Source organism: Ostrinia nubilalis, chromosome 10, assembly GCF_963855985.1.
Source record: "Ostrinia nubilalis chromosome 10, ilOstNubi1.1, whole genome shotgun sequence".
NCBI classification, from domain to species: domain Eukaryota; kingdom Metazoa; phylum Arthropoda; class Insecta; order Lepidoptera; family Crambidae; genus Ostrinia; species Ostrinia nubilalis.
The window spans coordinates 5739905-5761340 of record NC_087097.1 but is presented as its reverse complement, the minus strand read 5'-3'; the positions used below and the strand labels follow the sequence as shown (position 1 = coordinate 5761340).

The 21436-nt window shown below is 35.2% G+C and overlaps 1 protein-coding gene across 7 annotated transcripts in view; it reads right to left on the bottom strand.

The window, feature by feature from the left end:
- Positions 1 to 6846: 6846 nt before the first annotated feature.
- LOC135075734 (putative polypeptide N-acetylgalactosaminyltransferase 9) overlaps positions 6847 to 21436 on the bottom strand; it is a 246261-nt gene continuing 231671 nt past the window's right edge. For 5 of the 7 annotated variants that reach the window (XM_063970196.1, XM_063970195.1, XM_063970194.1 and 2 more), the window contains 11 exons: positions 18487 to 19049; positions 18072 to 18116; positions 16457 to 16649; positions 15831 to 16000; positions 14688 to 14852; positions 13979 to 14442; positions 13722 to 13904; positions 13463 to 13570; positions 10958 to 11086; positions 8101 to 10585; positions 6847 to 7179 (listed from right to left, as the gene is read on the bottom strand). In XM_063970196.1, coding sequence (XP_063826266.1) covers positions 10424 to 10585; positions 10958 to 11086; positions 13463 to 13570; positions 13722 to 13904; positions 13979 to 14442; positions 14688 to 14852; positions 15831 to 16000; positions 16457 to 16649; positions 18072 to 18116; positions 18487 to 18718 — 1851 coding nt within the window. In that variant the 5' untranslated portion in view covers positions 18719 to 19049 and the 3' untranslated portion in view covers positions 6847 to 7179; positions 8101 to 10423. Of the gene's footprint in view, positions 7180 to 8100; positions 10586 to 10957; positions 11087 to 12741; positions 12847 to 13462; positions 13571 to 13721; positions 13905 to 13978; positions 14443 to 14687; positions 14853 to 15830; positions 16001 to 16456; positions 16650 to 18071; positions 18117 to 18486; positions 19050 to 21436 lie in introns of all 7 variants that reach the window. The other 2 variants (XM_063970199.1, XM_063970200.1) reach the window with 2 other exon arrangements.

Sequence of the window (21436 nt, the reverse complement as noted above, 5' to 3'; positions counted from 1 at the left end):
TATTTATGTATTTATTACTTAGTAGTTGCAATAGAGATAGATAATAGTAATAGTAAAACACAGTCAGCGTCGAATAGCTCGTGACATCCAATAAGTAGCAAAAAAGTTCGCAATACGTCTTTGTCACACTTGGAATAAGGTTGTGTTGTCAATTTTTTGGTCACTGGGTGTAACATACTATTTGAATCTGACTGTATCGACATAATTCTTTTAACTGTACTATTGTAGACCTCTAAAATTCGTCTTGTGCGTAATAAAATTAAGTAGTTTGCTTAAAAATTATATAACAACACCTAATAACAGCTTTATTCGCGGGTTCGAATCCCACCTGGGTCAAAATTAGTGTTTTAGCTCGAGCATTAATTCCCGGAGTTCATAATATCTATCTAAGTTTAAACCCTTATCTAGTAAAGTAGTAGATAAAACCATCGAAATGAAATATAATACTTACTTTAATATGAAAACGATAAAACCTAACTGACCAACCGAACGAGTAATAAAATTTTTAAAGGTCATCTCTATTTTTATTAGCTGCCAAAATCATCAAATCGAATGAAATCGTTTATCGTTTTCACGGACCCATTCGATCATTGCTCCTGAAATTTTCGAACTCTTTCTATTTGGATTTAGTCAATAAAGGAACGCGAGTCATGTTATATTCATCGGATCGGAGTAAAACATCCCTGTAAGAACTCTATATTTTATTTCTTTGCACGTAGAAAATAAACTTTATGTTACTTGAATATAAGTATGTTGGATATTCTTTTATATTCTTCGCTCGGCACCACCCACATTACGTGTGGGTCTCGGCTGCTTAATAAATTTACATTTCGTTCAGGTAATTTCAGTGTTGCCAGAAAAAACAGTGCGTACTTAAATTTAATGCTAGCGTGGGTTGTGTTTATTCTCTGGTGTCAGGTTTTTTGAACCATAATAAGCAGTAAACAATACAGCAGTAAACAGATCTATAGAAAAAAAAATGTTCAAACGGTTTTGATCCTTTTGTTGAATTTACAATAATTTTTTTAAATAATCTTGAGCCTTGTAAATTAGAAAATAGCCACTTTATTCTGACCTCAACGATCTAACATCGATTTTTGAAGACGAACTTTAAAAGAATCTCAAAAATATAAAAGTCTCGAAGGATTTTTATTTAACTGGAAAAGGTTAAGTCTAGACTGGTGTTTTTCTGGCATTTTCAAGTTAGTTTTATTTCTAAAGGTATGAAAAATATTGTATCTAAGCCGCAGCCACGCAGTTACTAAGAACGCATAAACTCCATGACTGATTAACATAATATCAACTAATCCTCTATAATAACCGCAATTATATTTCTAATTTCCATGTACGTACAACGTTGACAGTTATGGATCACCACCGTAAACAGGTCACAGGGAAATTAGATCGAATTGTCCCGCAGTGATGTATTGGACTACATTTGTAATATTAATGATGCTATTAATTTTAACAGCGGACTCAAGAAATTGTTATTTGTCATTGAATAATATCTCCTCCTGTCAATTTTCTTGAATTAGAAAGAAGATAAACCAAAACAAAAGATATCAAAGTTAATAATTATCAAAAACTGTGACAAAATTCACTACCCGACAGCGGCAATTTTTTCAAGTCTAATCATAAATAAAGTAATAATCTAATGATAACACAAATTACAACCTGCACATTCTACACGATGATGTGAATAAGGGTAAAATATAAGTACATACTCCTAATAACTGCTCTGCTCTACACATAAAACATTTTATTACAACCTGAGCACATAAGCGTACCATCATCCGAATAAGATTATTTTATTGCTTTTCTCATACAATCCTAAAATTACTATTCCAGACATCTCATTTCCGTTTTTATACATCAGCAAATCTACGAGCGATCTCCGGAGTAATACACAAATCTATTTTTGCGTCAAGACCCTTAAATTCCGCGAGTAAGACGTCATTAATTCAGTTGAAAAGCTAAAAAATCCGTAAAGCCAAAGGATTCTGGGCCCCAGTCTTCGGTTCGTTCATATATTATTCAGTCTGCGTCCAGAAACGTAAATGAAAAAGTTTTTGTATTCAATGACTATTGGAACACCACCAAAATAGTCGTAAACCCGAAAGTTTTCGAATCGAACCAAAATTACAAGTTGGACAAGTTTGTTCGCTCCGGTTTGGTATTCAGTTGGCTTCAGTCGCTCAATGTGGAGATTATGGAATACTGAAATGTTGATTAGAGCGGCAACTTGTTTTGGTGCACGTGGTGACGATGAAACGTGATTGCTGTGGCAATTTTGAGTGGTGCTTGAGGAAATTAGTGCAAAATAACGGCAGGCGATATGCTATTTTAGGCCTTGGATACAGATGAGAGAAATTGAGTGATTTGTTGGGGAAAATGGCACTCAACAACAACGAGGTTTGTTGGAAAAGAAACTTAGAACATATTTCGAAACTTTTTTCCCACTCTTAATTATTGATTTATCATGGTAGGTACTTTAACTTAACAAAATAAAATAAGACGTATATTTCGCAAGTAAATCTATTTCAGCTTGGCCTTTACCAAGCTCAAAATAAAGGTCAAACTTAAAAGATATCAATCTCAAAATTTACACGGCAATCTCAAAATGTAACCGTTACCAATCTGCTAACCGAAATGTTAAAAAATATACTAAAAGGTACGCTATACTGGATGCGATCTGCGGTCAAAGCGAGCGCAGCCCGCATCATGTATGAACAATATTGTCGGTCAGGGCAATCGGTCAGCGATCCGGGCAAGAATCAAATTAAAATCAAATCAAAAATATTTTATTCAATTTAGACCACTGCGCACTGGTGGCACTTATGAACGTCAAAATATAGTAAATAAAAAAAAGGTCAAGACAATTTGTCAGCGGTCGTGACAAGGCAATCTGTCAGCGTTGCGGTTTGCGTTCTTTGCTCGTGCCACAGTCAGATCGGCCTGACAGCGGATGCGGGCTGCGTTCACTTTGACCTGACCGCAGACCGCAGAACTCATCCAGTGTAGCAAATCCTTTAAACTTAAACGGATACCTAATGGGTTCCCTAACAAGAAATTCCCCTGGAGTCATACCAGCATAGGATTTAATCTTAAAATTCTTGCTTGGCTGCGCGCCGCTCCGGCAGTTTTGGTTTTGTCCGATCCAATTGGATTCGTATCAGAATCTGTTCTGCAAACGGACTTCCAAAATGCTGTGTTGGGGCTTACATTTTCAATATTTTCATTAAATACTTATACTCAAATCCGGAAAATTAAGAATGATTAAATTACTTATTTCATTATTAGATAATGGAAAATTACTTGTGTAACCCACATAAACCTGCACCTAACCAATTTTTTACCTAGACTGTTTTCTAATACTAGTCCAGTCAATGAATGCTTTAACGACGGTGTAGAGAGAAATCCGTGGAACACAATTTTTGACCTCGGGACTTTATTTAGACTAGTTAGGAGGTGAACATAGCAAAAGTCCCCGCCCTTAGCCCTTAAGCCGGCGGGGAGAGGGGGGTTTAAAGGTACCACTTTTCGGTTTTTCGCTTAATCCTCGAAAACTATGCGTCCTAGTGACATGACTACTATGAACCAAAAAAAGCTTATTCAATTTGCTACAGGTGAGAGAGTCAAGTTTTTCTATATCTTGTATAGTTTTCGCGGCATCTGCTCTAGAAGGTCTGTAATATTGGAAATTTTATTTTTGTCTTACATGTTCCTAACAGGAGAAAATCGACTAAATCAACATTGAGCAAACATTCTAGACAAGCGGGAGCATGTTAAGCCTAATTCCAGGTAAGGGACTGCACCGTGCGTATATTTAGACGAACCACTTGGAGCCACTTTTGACTCCTCATCACTCAAAAAGTACTGTGCATTAACACTTCAAATTTGGCTCATGTGTTGAGTCTTGCAAGATAAACATCAGCTTCAAATTTCATAAATATACCTCAAACGGTTTTTTAGGTATTGACGTTCAAAAATCGACATTTAGGACACTAAAATCTATCCATCACCTGTGAAATGTTAAAATTTACTGGTTTTTTATTTGTTCCTTTTTATTTACACAACAACCTATCTGGATGCCAAATTTGAACCTTCAAGGTCACCTGGAAGTGGTTAGAATTTGGTCTTATAGGTCAGCCATGTAGATTTTTGGACGTCAATACCTAAAGAACCGTTTGAGGTATATTTATGAAATTTGAAGTTGATGTTTATCTTGCAAGTCTCAACACATGAGCCAAATTTGAAGTGTTAACGCACAGTACTTTTTGAGTGATGAGGAGTCAAAAGTGGCTCCAAGTGGTTAGTCTAAATATACGCACGGTGCAGCCCCCTCCCTGGAACTAGGCTTAACATGCTCCCGCAGGTCTAGAATATTAGCTCAATGCTGATTTAGTCGATTATCTCCTGATGGGAACATGTAAGACAAAAATAAAATTTCCAATATTACAGGCCTTTTAGAGCAGATGTCGCGAAAACTATACAAGATATAGAAAAACTTGACCATCTCACCTGTAGCTAATTCAATAAGCTTTATTTGGTTCATAGTAGTCATGTCACTAGGACGCATAGTTTTCGAGGATTAAGCGAAAAACCGAAAAGTGGTACCTTTAAACCCCCCTCTTCCCGCCGGCTCAAGGGCTAAGGGCGGGGACTTTTGCTATGTTCACCTCCTAACTAGTCTAAATAAAGTCCCGAGGTCAGAAATTGTGTTCCACGGATTTCCATCTATAATGCTTTATTGACTGGACTATACTTTGTTTGTCAGTAATATAGTTACCTCTGTAAATATGGCAAGGATGCAAAGTAACAAAGGATGCAAAGTGTTACAGTAATAAGTACAGGTACTATTGATAAAAAAAATTAAAATACTCGTAGCTACCAAGTTTCCGACCTGTAACAGAACTCTACATGAATTTCGAAGCAGCCGACTTTTTGCAGAGAAAATGTGGGCAAGAGTTCATTCCGCAGTTGTTTCGGAGAGTATATAAAATGCATAGAAAACAGACAGGCTTTTTACCCAACTACAGTTACAGTACAGAAAGAAGAAGGAAACATGTTGAGTCATGATTGTCACAATGAGCTGATGATGATGACGTGCCTAATAGGATAAACAAAAATCACCTTTGTACACTACAGCATTGTTGTGTTCCAGCAGTTGATGGTACGATAGCCAGTTCCTCTATGGTTGACGATTCCAGGTAAATCTTGGTTCCACCGTCGGCTTAATCATAACTTTCTATCAGGAGAGAGGCAGGCAAGAGCTTCCTCGTGGTAGTATAATCAATGGCTATCTAATAATTGTATGCAGTCAGTGCAAAAAAGCAACAAGTATTTACTTACACTATGTCCAAAAATAAATCACACAATTTGAACACAAAAGTCACACTTTCACACTTCTGAAACCCTTATCTCCCAATCCTCTGACTCAAAATCTTTGCGCTGAGCAATCGAAACTCAAGCAATCGTAAAAAGCAGACATGAAAATCTAAATCTGTCAAATCGCACGAAATAAAATCTCTCAGCACAGCTTAATTCCAGTCACGGTCTGGTGAATAAAATGGAATCAGTGGCGATTGAAAACTTCAAGATATGGACTCAATCATTGCCTGCGTGGAATGGGAGATGGGAACTTCGCTAAAGTATTCGATATTTCGAGAAGTTAACGATAAAGTTAGCGAATTACATACCAAAGATCTCTCGATTGTGTGCTGGATGTTGGAAAGTCTTTCTCGAACACACATTTGTCACATAATGAACACAGTGGAAACAAACTTTACGAAAAATATTGTTGAGGCTTCAAAACACATCACAAACACTGATACTGCGGTATAACGTTGAGTAATTGTACCTACAGGACCGGTGTAGTTTTTACTCGGAAGAAATTGTAACTACCCGAAAAAAATGGCAACTATCGTAAAATGTAACGAGTTCATTTCGAAGTGTTACTAAAATGTAGTGTAGGTGCTCAATTTTAGTGTACTTAATGCACTTAACGTGAGATTCTATTTTAGATCAACAATAGGTCATTTTGACATGAGTGTACCTACTATTAAAGCACTGATTTTATGAAACGAAAACATGGTAAGCTTTAAAGCTGTTTTTTCCTTTGTTCGTTATTTCTTACATACCTACTTAATAGGTATTTCCACTTTATCTGCAGCAGAAAACATGGCTGTTCTGTTTTCCCTGAAAATAAAAGAACTTACCGGTGCAGACTTTCCAAGCTTGCAAAGTTGCCAATCATGCATGTCGCCCTACTCCGGTGGACGCTAGACTCCTACTTTTTGTTACGTCCGGCACTGAAAAGCCGTACGTTGCAAACGATGTCAGTATATTCGTCCTTTTTACTCGTATGGAAGCTGGCTAGAGCGAGTGAGATGGATGGATTGGCTAAGTACTGATATGAGAAAAAATGCTTAGTTGACCCCTGTGTAGTGGGATATCTGAAATAGCCATTTGGCTCTATCAAGAGGGATTTAGGGCAGATTGACACCTTTCTTTTTTATCGCTCTTTTCGCCGGTCAAACTTTATCTAGTATAGAGTTGATAGCAATTTAAACCATATTTTTGGAAGGTTTTTATACCTATCTTTTACATAATATTTAAAACTAAAAGTCGATTAAACAGGTGTGATTAACAAAAGTGATTAATTTTCAAGAAGATAAATGACACTCTTATAGCTGAGTTGCACCGTCTTACTCTAACTTTAACAAACGTCAAAAATTTGTCAAACTCCATACAAAAAACACCGGTTATTGTTAAAGTTACGGTTAAAGTAAGTTGGTGCAATTTAGCCTTAATAGCCTTATTATAGGATAAATAAAATAACCATCGTACAAATCCAACATAATGCTTTATTTTACAAATACTATACTTTATCGCCGTCTAACATTTCGCTATCATACTATTTATAATACAATGGAGACACCGCTTTATATACAGAAATTTTCAACATTCAAATATATAATAATTACCTACGTAATGATATAAGGCACATTTAAACGTCCTACCTCGACACAATAAGAACTACGATTCTATACAAGTTTTAATACTATTTTAACCGACTTCATTTAGTTTACGAATACAAGGATTGATGGAGGCTAATTCACAATTTTGTAAAATAAACTTTTTGCTGTATTTCTATACGTGCTTGTTTCCTTTTAAGCCCTTGAGCTAGGGTTTGCTCCCGGGAAATCCCGGTACTCATTTTTCCCGGGAATTCCCGATAATCTAATCCTTTATCTAGTTCCGGTACTGACGATGCAATTCCCGGGACTTTCGGTACTTTCGGGACTTCAATAATTTATTTTTAATAACAATTTTTTGACTAGATGCCATCATCTTTTTACGTACACACTATCAACAAATGAAAAAATATTAATAATGTTCCTAATTCATTACTATCCTTTTAAGACTGATTGTTTTATCTGATTGTACTTAGATACTACTTATTATTTCTTTCAACAGCGTGTTTTTTTATAAACCTAATTTAGTTAATTTATGTTTTGTCCCTAAGAGTAGGCGCCCACCGTTGATTTTTCGTCGGCCGATAGTTTAGTCGGGCAGTTGATCAGTATGGGCATGTATGGGAGTGCGCACACTACGCCGATTCGATTTGGCCGATTCTTCATACAAATTAAAATCGGGCACAACTATCGGCCTACTAAAAATCAACGGTGTGCGCCTACTCTAACTCTTGTCGCTGCCAGTATTTGACATTGATAGAAAGTGAGAAAACATATTTTAACTAAAATAGGTTGATTAAACGATTGTTGCTTTTTATGAATATGGCGGTTATGATTTTTAATAGGCATTTATAACTAGTTTTGTCGTGTTGTGTAACTGTTTGGACTGATTTATTATTAAGGTAACAAACCAATTGAACTGAACAGAAAAAGTTTAATATTTTTGTTAACCTATTTACATTTTTATTAAAGTTACGTACAAATTAGGTAATTTGTTTTAATAAATAATAACCATTCACGTGGGTACCGAAATTCCCGAATTTCCCGGTTTTCCCGGTACTGGCTTAGACCTGGTACCGGGAATTCAGTAACACTCCTTAGTACCGGGACTTGCAACCCCTACCTTGAGCATTTAGATTTTAGGCTATTCGTCGTAATAAAAAGTATCATCATGAATCAGCTCCGTCATTTTGTAGCCATTAATACAAAGACCCCTATTGTTACAGTATTTTTTAAGATTAACTAACAATATTTGAAACATGAACATCAGTATTTACATGAAATGCAAGGATATTTCATTGACCCAAGGAACTTAAGAGCACTTATTACTAAATACTTGGATTAAGACAAAAATAATGATACAGGCAACTGCTCCTTACTTTTTTCGGTTTTATTTCAATAGGTTAACGTTTTGTAGTTGGGTGATTATGATTGAGTTAAAAATATTTTATTAAAACATCAATAATATCAAATATACCTCTTTAACACAATATTATACATACATGCTATAACAGTTAGATTTTTTGACGGATGACAGTAAAATAGAAGTAAATCTTGAAAAATCAGTGCAGAACGGAGATGTTTCTATACAGAATTATTTTGTACTATTTATTTTTTAAAGTAGAAGAATTTCTAGGAAGACTATCTGGCAGTTATTTTATGATGTGTAAAGAAGATGGAACTTACAAACAAGTTTAACCCAGAAAAATTTGTAAAATATTTACTCATGACATGTCAACATTTTCATTTGATATTGTTTCGAATAATATGTATTGTTGAATAATATGTTTCCTGTGTGATATGATAGTAAAGTTGATATGTAACAAAGCATGAATTGTAGTTTACAGTATTCATACAATTTGGTTTTAAACTTATTAAAAATGGAAGATTGATCAGTTTCATCAAAATAGTTACTTTTAAATCTATGATACATTTTATATTAAAATTAGATCACACATTGGAATGTTTTAAGTGAACATGCTGGTACTGGTAGGTACTCAATTCTATATTTACTTACATATTTATTTATAGTAAATTGGTTTTCGAAAACCGTGATGTAAGATTAATTAATTTTAGATTTTGATGTTTACGTGTGAACTTATACAGAAAACTTTGTCACATTTCGATGAAACTACCAGAAATGTAACTTAAAATTTTACAGTTTCGTAAATTCCATTTTATGTGTGAAATGAAAATAAACAAACTATCCCACATGTAATTCTGTGTGTCATATAAAAAATATATTCAATAGGTTTTCCATAACGAACAGATTTCTAAAATTTTTATCACTATCTATTTATAAATGTACATTACATTTAACTAGTTTAATTTTCTAACAACTATGTCCGAATGACTATTTTATCACCTAATTTAAATAAATCACAATAATTGTGTAAAAGCTAGTCTTTATCCGCATTATTAATATTAGCTGTAATAAATATGATATTATAAAAGATTTACTGACAAATATGTATTTTAATACGATTGGATATGTACAAGGGGAAGTATTTAATAATAGTAAACAAGTGTTTAATACTTCACAAAAATACTATTACGTGATGTTTCCTAAAGTTTTTCTCATAAACATACATTAAAATATACAACAAAGATATGATTATTATTTTAGAACCTTGCATAAACGCTATAAAAATAAAATCTTAGACAAATGAAACAAAACAAAACAATAAATTTTAAATTCGTCATGTCAATTTCAATAAAATTTAATTTTAAATTTTTAAGACTAAAAAATAACTAGGTACAATACAATTTAAAATTAAATTTATTTGTTTGAGCTACTTTAAAAATACCAAATGAAAACAAGGTATATAATTCTCAAATGGAATAAAACAAAATACAATTTAAAACTATAGATTTCAAGTGAAGCTAAAACTATTTCAAAAATAATATACAGTCCTACTTCATTGAACTTATACAGACAAGTCGAACTATTGGGTTTTTCTATTATCATCAAAATCAGTTCTGAAACTTAGGCCCATAGTGGGGTCATTAAGTGATTCAATAAGTTTTCAGCTACCCCCATTTATATCTACACACACAAGCATTTTAAAATTACCTTCATTAACTAAGTTTCAATCTTCAGTAACAACCTTATTACATACATGGCCTCTTGTAAAGCGTCTTACACACAGGTGGTAAATAGTGGTCACAACTATACTTTTTAAAAGCCTGATTTTTTCTTGATTTCATTAAACTCTACAAAAATTTTCAAAACTGTAGGAGCATCAACATTTACAAAACTCCCACTACCGTTTACCCTACGTACCAGCGCAGTGAAACGCGTCGTCACCACATCAGCACAAAGACGTTTTATCCGAAAAAAATATTTGTAGAAACTCACAAGTCACTTCACTTCACTTCGAGTTTGGTAATTTCAAATGAGTCTTTCTCTCGTATTATATGAAGAGGACCTCATCGTAGGCCTCCGGCTACTCGGCCGTTAGCTCTGGGGTCAGTCTGTCAGGGTTGAAGTTCTCCATGTTCCACATCTGACGGGTTTCAGACTCGTTGCACGTCTCCATCACCACTTTGTCCTTATTGGGGGATATCGCCATGCACTTCTCGCTGGAACCGTGCTTCAGGAGCTTCGTCTGGAAAATAGAAGTCTATATTTTAAAATATTCCATGAAGCATAGGCCTAAATATAGGCTCTTAGTATTGAGAGAATGGAATAGTTAATGATTTTAGAATATTGCGGGCACTGTATTGTTTATTCTATTCGAATAATGTAACAAGTTTGAGGCTTAACAAAATACAAACAGACGGACAGCTGAGGCATATCAATAAGGTCCTGTCCTATTGGCAACAAGACAAGAATGTCACTACTCGTAAGTTATGAGGGACATATTAAAATCGTATTCAGTCCACGATATTATATCCTATAGAGAGCATGCTTCAATTTAACCAAGTGGTTAGATCTATCTTAAACATATAAACATTATACAGAAGTAAATAAAACTTACAATAGGGTCATACAACCACAGCTGGTTGCCTTTGGCGCCGTGGCAAGGGTACAGGACCACATCATGTCCAGAATAATCCAGACACGTTTCGTCACGCCTGATCTCACCGTTCTTGGAATACATCCAGTACTGGAAAACACGAAAGATATATTCAAACATTTGGCACAAATTGACAAAATTAGTACCACGCCAAGAAAGTATTGGAGCTGTCAAATCCACAGCCATGTGTCTGATAAAATGTGGATGAAACAGCGAGAATATTTTCAAAGCGTAATATTTTATCTTAATACTTTCCAACAAAAGTAACCTAATAAAATGGGTGAACTTAAGACTTTTAGCATACTGGGCAACCTGATTACAACCATTATTATTATTGCATGATGAAAGGTAAGCCAGAGACAGCATAGATATTATGATATACCTCATAAGTTTTTCCTCCACTGATTTGAAAATTATAAATAACTTGAAAAAATCGAACTGCCTAAGGCGGGAATTGAACCCACGACCTTCCGCTTGCCGGGCGACTGCTCTTCCAACTGAGATACTTAGACACTGGATGAACCCGTCGAAATTTTCAAGTGTAATACGCTGTTACAGCCAGCGTTTGTTTCATCAATGTTAAGTATACCTACCCTACACTCCACTGTATGATTCTTTTGCCGCGGTGCTCTATGCAAATGATCAGAATATTATTTTGTTACGAAATTATTTACCTATTTAGTTATTTTGAGCCAAAACGTAACAAGGCATAAAATTTTTCATTTTTTTTAAATAAATGCTTCATTATATTATTACTTACAGGTAATGTAATTTATAGACATATTATTCAAATTTTATGTCATTAAGTATTTGAATTACCTATATAAATATAACAATACTAAATCAACGATATAAGTATAAAGGGATTAATAAGGGTATCACATTGCCGAATGTGCTTAAAGTCTGCTTTGTTCTTTACATCTTACGCCCCCGGACGATGTTAAGTACCGTACGTGTATATGAAGCCTTTATCGATTTCGGCTTATGGGGACACTTTGTCGCTAAAAATACCCATGGAAACCTTCAATTTTGTTTTATCTACAGATAAGTTCAAATAATTTCTTTACAAAAATAATGTCTAAAATCTGGATTCTAAATCATGAACCTAAAAGTTCACCCAAAACCATACCCTCAAACTCACACAGTTTACGTAACTACAAATTAAAATAACAAACAATGACTATACTATACATGTTAGTATAATAAAAAATATGTTATACTATATCTAATTCCTTGCGGCAGTACCAAATTGGAAGAGTATAATATGCGAAAACTCAAAACCTTTCGAATTTACGTGAAGTTTAAACACACGAGGAAGTTTATTGCATAACAATGAATCAGTAATGGTATTCGTTATAATAATGTTATAGTATTTTATGCATTATTAATAGTTAAATGGAACATGCAAAACAGATGCGTGTCGAATGCTGAATGAAATGTACGACACGGAAATGTTTTGCGTATTAGTACTTGCTAAGTAGAACTATGCATTTTAATATTGTTATTATGAGGCAAATCGTTTCGTCTATGAATAAGACGCTTTTCATTTAATATTGCATTTATAACTGAATCCCACATGATAAAAATGACGTATGAGAATTAGTTGGCAAAGAAATCGATAAAGAAGACGAAACGATTTTGACCAGTAATACCCACAAACCTTACCACAAATCGATGAGCACCAACAACCACTACAAGATGTAAGCGAAAGCATGTGTGAACAGTAATTGGCTGCCTCGACAAACCTGGTTTCCGTACTCCCCGTGGCAAGGCCAAACGTTGACTGATTTCTTCATGTCTTCGGGGCCGGCCGCGGAGTCGATGCACATATCCGACCATGGGTTCGCGATCTGATGCCATCCATAAGTTAAATAGGCGTGCCAAAAGCAAGCGTGCTTGTTTAACATCATCACTTGATAAACGGGGCTTTTGTGAACGTGATTGATTTACCATCATAGCTTGAAATATAATTTCAGATATGGACTTATAACTTTAAGATTCCTCATAAGGACTGACTTCAAGTGATCATGCTACTTGTGATAATGGAAATGAAAACAAACATAAACAAAATCGAAAACAAATCACTTATTCCTCATAATAGAATAAGTTATATGGTGTTCATCACACAATTTTAGTACCAGTTCTATTTTTTTGCCAAACAATGTTCCCCCTTTCTGAGGTACCTGTCTGCCACCACCATGGTGACATTTATGAATCATCAACGGTACTGCTTCTCCAGAATTCTCTTCAGACTCCCCATCGAGGCAGAATCGAGATCGGAATGCTTCATTTCGTACCTATTACGGGTCATATAATATGAGAACATTCCGTGCATGTGCTGTGAAAAATCCGTGCATGGATAGTGCTTCGGAAGAGTGCATAAAAGTGACTAAATAAAAAAACGAAAATATAAACTCGAACAAAGTGGTACTGCCGCGTTAGGTCGTATTGAAAACGACAGAAGACCTGATTTCCTCCTTGTCGGTGACACGGGTATAGGCCGACGGGTTTATGATGATCCGACTTGCGCGTCGGGGAGTCCAAACATATCTTTTGGAAGGCGACATTTCGGATCTGTACAGGTAATAATTTTGAAGGACATGTAAATATTTTTGCACTCATCAGCATACAATAATTTGTCCAAATCATTAAAAATCAAACTTCTAAAAAATCTTTTTTTAATATTGATGAAAAACATTTGTGAGTAATTAAGTATTAAACATACCTCGCCATGAGCGACTGATTCTCCAGGAATGAAGAGTTCAGGATAAATATTCTTCAAGTACCATTCAAAAGATTTGCAACCAAGCTTCTCCCTCAGCGCTTTCCTGCCACTTACGTCTCCATAGTTTCCTTTGTCATTACCTACACGCTGATAGTAATACTTCGCGTAGTCATCCAGCCAAACCTAGAACACAATAAAATAATGTAATTTCTGCATTAAACAATAGTAAACTAACTATTGAAATGAGATTTGTTTACCTCAGCTAACCGCACGGAATTCTTCTTCAATACATTCACACCAGTTCGCCACTTGTAGGGCGAACGCTTCCTGAAGATATGACCGACGTGCGAACACGGAACAATTTCAAGCGTTCCACCGCACATCCACGTCTTGAAGGAAAGTTCTAGATTCTCCCCACCCCAGATATCGAAGCCGCTGTCATACGTTCCCAGCTTCTCAAAGAACTCCTTGTCTATGGCGAAGAGACCACCAGCCATAGTCGGAGACCAGACCGGCTCTGCCGTATGTTGGTGTCTCGCTCGCTCTCTTGATGGTACGGGGTGCCAATTGAACTGCAGGTTCCAGTCAAACCCACCTACATTGACTGATGATGAGTCTCTATAATGATACTCTAATGTGTTATCATCGATCACATCGATGACGGGGCAAACCACTGTTGTTTTGTTTCGTGCAATTCTGTCCAGCAGCGGTTCAAGCCAACCTGGAATTTGAACGAAATATTTAGTATTTTATCATAAGGATCATTAATGTTTATCATAGGTTGTTGAATAGCTACCGGCACTATCATAAATTATGATACCCAGCCCAAATTGCAACACACGAAGTTTCCAGCAGACTTCGAATCAGTAAACTCCTTTGTTCATAAGCTTGTGACCTTTATGATCACAACCCTAAGGGGCAATTTACTTCGCTGATTTAGCGTTAGCTGTACAGTATTGTGCTTACCCTCTGTGCACTCGCAGTGGCTATCTAGATACGTTAGAACAGGAGCGGTAACGTATCGTGCCCCGAGCAATCTAGCTCTAATGAGTCCTTCCCGCCGCGCCGCCCTCACTATCCTAACTTTCGGCAGCGAGGACATGTAATCATCTAATTGCTGCATCAGATGTGCTGGAAGAAATTATACGCTGTTAGAAATATGAAATTATTTCTGGATAAGAAAATTTACGTGTCTGAATGAGGCTAAGTAACGTCGAGTTAAACCAGTACAATAAAGCTCTCGTGGGAACTGTTCACTTTAGCTAAACGTAATATAAAGATACTGTTACGCTTGCATTTTTATGAAGGATAGAAAAGGAAAATGTTTTTAAGTGAAATTTTTTTTACATAATTTTCACCACAATGTTTTTTAGAATTAATAAACATAAAAGTTTTTTTTTTACACAAAGTGAGCTTATTATAAGGTATAGAAATATGATTGAACTATGAAAAAGTGAACTTGCCCAAAAGAAACGCAATTTTTATTTTCATAAAGGAAGCTTTCGTTAAAAATATAGGTGCCTAGTAGGTAATTATTTATATGATTTTATTATCGACCATCGGTGGCGCAAATGACCCACACAGGCAAATCTTTTACAATAATTAAAACAAACAATGGGAGAGCTGCCTCACAACACCATTCCCGTACAATTTCTTTCACGTTTGACGACTACATTTTTAATCACGAATTGCAACCCTAATGGCAAAAGGATACGACCTGTCAACTTATAAACGTAAAACAAACTGCAAGCAAGTTTGCAGTTTATTGTTATAAGCAATTATAACCTAAGGCTGAGTTGCACCACCTAACTTTGACCGTTACTTTAACGATAACCATTGTTTTTTTTTTGGAGTTTGACAGATTTTTGACGTTTGTCATAGTTAAAATAAGATGGTGCAAGCCAGCCTTAGAGAATGCTAATTCTAGTACAGTCAGTGACAAACAGTTCGTGTCACCCACATTGGCCACATACAACCATATTCCAATTATAACAAAGACGTGTTGCGAACTTTTTGGCTACTTTGGGTGTCACGAACTATTTGACGCTCACTATACTATAACATTTATTTATTAGCTAGCTTAAGGCACTTAAGGTATTAGGCACTTACGCATATCAGAAAAGTCATCGACGAGGATGATTTCCTTTATCAGATGAGCAGGCGACCTGTCCAAAACGGAGTGCACTGTCCTGAGCAGTACAGACCACGCTTCATTGTGGAAACAGATCACCACAGACGTCTGCGGAAGGTTGCTAAGATATCGACCCGGGAGTTTACACCTGGGAACAGAAAAATTAATAAGAAAGAGAAAATATTGCCAAGAGTAGTTCTGTAGAAGTAATAAAGAATAACAGCCAGTTTGACACAAGATTTTTAAACATTTAATAAATACCCACTTAATATTTGTCAAGCTGTCACAGGGATTTGTATTAAAAACCTCTTTAAAAACATAAAATCAAGTAAATCAAGAAATTACTTTTTATTTTAAAATAAGATGTTTCAGAGCTTTTAATTTAGTGATTTCATCTTTAGTATGCCCGAACCTGTATAGAAATCTCGTCAAACCTTCATTCTTATTTACTAGTTGTGCGTGAGATACGATCGACATAATTTCACTACTCCAACTCGCCCTTAATCTCCGTTACTACGGATCAAATCAGACTAAAATCCGTCGGGGATTTTTCCCAATTTCCCGGACCTAATGTATCATTATATTTATCATTTCATTTCCTTACCACTCGTCCCTGGGGTCGGGCAGTTTCCTCCGGATCGATATGAGGTCGCTGACATACTGATTGAAAGCGTTCTTTTTCCATCCCTCAGAGACGGCTGTCTTCGTATCCTCGCTTATATTCTTGGGTAGCACGACCGGTTTGCCGAGTTCGCCGGGAGCATTGTCCGAGCCAGGGGCAGCTAGTACACCTAAGCCTGCAGGATATTAGCTATTAGTATTGTAACATCCTTTAGAAGGCGAGCGTGGGAATGATTGCTGGGGTACCTGATCCGAGCTTGAGCCCAGAGGCAAATAAATTCAGGTTGTATATTATAATGTTATCTTATTTCTTTAGAACCATCAAACGGTAATAAAATAGGCAACAGATTTGAACACTCGCAATTTGTTCTCGGTTAAGCTGGATAAAGTAATTTCTAATTCTATAGATTAAGACTGTATTAAATTGGGTTCCATTATGTTTTGCTTCAAAATAATTCTCGAAGACATCTAACAATCAGACAAAAATCTTCTGAGTTTATAATATCCAACTACATTAACGTTTTATTTTTATTGTATTTATCATACACAATAAACATGGTACACAATCACAAAAATACATCTTCAAGTAGATACTGATTTACAGATGTTTCATAACAAAAAATAGTATCATCTGTACAAGTAATTGACATAATCAGACACCATAACCATTAATCCAAACGATCCAATCACCATTTCCAGTTTTTAAACTAAAGGTTATGTACATACACCGACACCATTGAACATCTGCGGTTGAATCGCAAAAAGTGAGACTACACATCCGACATTAAAATAAAACGAAAAGCACATAAAATTACTATTAATTTTATTACAGACACCACCCATAATAAAATGGCACATTTACTTTTTCCTCACAGATAATAAAGCTAGATTTTTTCTCATTATGTTTTATTGATAATGGTCCGCAGTATTTCTGGGAATAGAACTTCATACTTATCCAGTTTTAGAAAAAATACACTGTGTATTGTATGTTTTTTTACAAGTACTATTTTAAAATTGTTGAAACATTTGACTTGGTCATCTTATACAGGGTGTTAGGTAAATGGGTATATGAACCGACACTAGCCCATGTTAATCTGGACATATAAATGGTGTGGTGAAGTCAGAAATTTGATATATCATTTAATTTTTTTAATTGTCATACAAAAAAAATTTTATGAAATCCGATTTGTATGAAAATTGAAATAATTAAAATGAAGATATCAAATTTCTGACTTCACCATACCATTTATATGCCCATGTTAACATGGGCTAGTGTCGGCTCATATACCCATTTACCTAACAACCTGTATAAAAACAACCTCTTTTTTTATTAAAACTATAAAACGTAGTAATAGTAAAATAATTTATAAGACTCTATTGTTTTCATCGAGATATAACGTTATATGAATGGACAAAAGATTTGAAAAAAATACTGGCAAAAAGTTATTCTTAATAATGAGCACATTCGCTTTTGAAATCAGGGCACGTTTGAAATTGAAAATTATCATGAAACACGTTCTTTGACAAGAGTGTGACGTTATGTTTTTCAAATTAGATGTATTTTTTTGCTTTCTTTACTAAATGGTTTTCAAAATTACCTTCAAAACCAGATATCCGATCGATCCAATTGACAGCACGATGTTCTGTGATGGACAAACGTACATTATCATGCATAGTATCTAGTAAAAAGCAACAAATAAAAAAGTGTTACGCATGCAGAGAAAGAGAAACGTTACGTTAAGGTATTTAAGAGGCACTAAAACAAAGTATTGCAAAAAATCTTTGCAGTAAATTAGTCAAAAATATAAGGGATAATAAAAGAAAAAAAAAATAATTTGCTCAAATAAAGGAAAGTGAATTAAATGTTCTGCAAGAATTATATATACCTAAGGATATTATGTACATTTCTTTTGCCTGTCCTTTAAAAAGTTAGTGCTAAAAGGTTACGTAAAAAGAAACAAAGCAACCGCTAAAACACCACCCAAGCGTTTTGTGTTACTCGTAGTGACTTACCGTCAGACAGATTGTTGCCATACGATTCGCTCTTTCGTTTCGTAGACGTCGGCTTTGCCATCTTTAACGGCTTCGCCTCCGGATCTTCGTACTCAATCGGCGGAGCGCCAATAGCGTTCCGTGTCCCACCATTTGTGGTCAACAAAGCAACCATGAACCACACCGCCGTCAACACCAGCACGGCTTTCAAAATCAACGTCCTCCGTCTTAAGAAAACCATCGTGAATTTCATTATCCTCAACTTCGTTTACAACTTTCTCAATATCGTCAGTTCAATCTCAACATCTCCTTATTTAGCTTAGAGTTTAATTTGAGCAATTTTACTAACTATCACAAAAAGGTGACTAGCATAAATAAAAAGATATGTCTTTAGTCAGATTGTCGCACGATATGCCTTTTAGATATGACAGTTTCTTCGGGACCCCTTCACTTCACATGGCTTTAAGAAGGTGCCCGGCTATAACGTCGTCTCGCCGTGCCAAAGTTTTACAATTTTCTTCCTAGTTTTCTGTTTCATTTCCGACTCAGTCGACATTTCTCGTCCATGTTCTTGAAATTGAGATCTGCAAAAGAAAAGGTTTCGTTTTTAACTGTCTTACAATTTGTTCTTTATTAAAAAGGAATGAATAGTATGAATAACAATGGGATCGTTTTATTCAAGTGTAAGACTAGAGTCTCTTATTAATTCTAAACTGTTCTTTTAACGTTTTTCTCCTAAATAATAATATCTTTAGGGTATTTTCCAAATAGAATGTATTTGTAAAAATCGCACAACAACATTTGTGACTTTCCAACGGTATTGAGCATTGCCAATTAGAATGAAGCACATTTCAACATTAATTTATCTTTTAATAGAAAATTGTAGCGTGAAATAGCATTTTCATAAAATGCACTAATTTATTACTCTCGACAAGTTGGCTTTTTGAAAGCTCTTTTACATAATAATATCTTTGTAATATTAATAAACCTGTGGGCCGGTGATGAGAAGTACATTAAAATTTAATAAAGCAGAATATTTTTAAAATATTCGCAATATATTACGAAAATAGCAATTCCATTCCATGTGAAATTCCAGAAAGTATTTTTCAAAAGCATGTTTCAGTGCGAAACTATGCAAGCGATCGTAAAAATCGTAAAAACGTATCTACAAAACCCCTAATGGGGGTTGGAGGGGGTTACCCGCGCCCTGATGGATTGTTCTGCCTCGTACATTATCGGCTGGCCGGGGTTGCCATTTTTCAAGGCAACACTGCTATTTGTAGGCAAGAGTGGAAACTTTTTGGGTCGCCCGTGGAATTAGTGTGGCGATTCGAACATCTGAGCTGTTTTGCTTAATTTGTGTTTTCGGTGTTTTGTTAAATGAGCACTAGAGCGGAATGGAGGGTCTGGAAATTTAATACGAGTACGACTAGAATTTTGTATTACCTTCATCCCAAACTATTAAGTTTAGAGCTGGATTTTGTTGGTGGGGTCAATTCGACTGTAGTATTCGCTTAATTTAAACTTTATTTACTTTTTTTTTATTTTCTCTCAAAAGGCACTATCAATATCGTGTGTTGATATTAGTATGATATCTACTTCAATATAATGTTTTAAATACTCCAAAACTAGCCACCATAATCTCACGTTAAGGATCATATTCGTTCGTTTCAGCCAAATGACGTCCACTGCTGGACAAAGGCCTCCTCCAAGGTTTTCCACAATGCACGGTCCTGCGCTGAACGCATCCAGGCTCTTCCCGCGACTTTTACCAGATCGTCGGTCCACCTAGTAGGAGGCCTGCCCACGCTACGTCTTCCAGCCCGGATCGGAGGATCATATTGTGCGATAAATATTTTAAATTAGGATTTTATCTACATTACCCCAATAGCTAACTTTTCATAACTCAACAATAATTTGGATACCTCATCAAAAAACGAAATGAGCCATCCACAATATCCTCTCGCAAGCTGTATCAAATAAAACTGATTGCCGTCACACTGCAGGCACTCTATCAAACGCGTAATCGTATGGAATAATTTTAATAAAATTCCAGTAGCGCCACCACCCAAGACATGGAAATGAGGGGCGGCTAAGAGTGATGGGCCCATACTTTGACCTGAAATTCTTATTACTGCACGCCACTTAACATAAATTTAAGAGTAAATTATTATTATTCTTACTTATTATATGTTAAAGGGGTTGACTTTTGTGATTTTAGAAATAAGTCACTTGCAGATTAAAAAGAAAGCAGTTAACAAAATAGCAGTGGTAGAAATATATGAAATAACTGTGATGATAGAGCTTATAATGATGAAGATAATGATGTAAGCACTTGTATAGAGCTTATAATAAATAATAATAATAAATAAATAAATTTCCTTATAAACATTAATTTATTTATTCATACACCAAATATAAAAATAAGCAAGTAATAACTTAGACCCAAATTCATAATTAAAATACTAAGTATTGAAATTAATCCGCGATTCGTTTGTTTTTCAACTAGGTATTTACATATTTTTTCCGATGTTCATTTGTTTAACCTAGTTAAGAATTTTAGTCCATAGTTTAAGCAAACATTGTGACGTTGTTCAACACATTCAAAACGTGTGCCGTAGATTGCCATTAAAGAATGCATTAGGAAATGTAGAGTACACTTGCCAAGTAATCTGTAACAAGCAATAAAAAACTATTTCAACATGTAGTGGAAACGCAGATCTATCAATCTAACGGCCTTTAGGCCCAAACCCGAGATATTGGCAATAAAATTGATACCATCTTTACGGTTTTAGATTCAGCTGTAAACTGCTTTAACAATGGCGTTTTTTATATTGCCGTTATTTGTTCAGTGTAATTTAGGACTCTAAAATTCTAGTGAACTAAGTGAACAATGACTCTATTTCATACGATTTTGAAATTTTAAAACTTGAATAAAGTTCCCGTGTGGTTTCGGAAGAGTAGAATAATA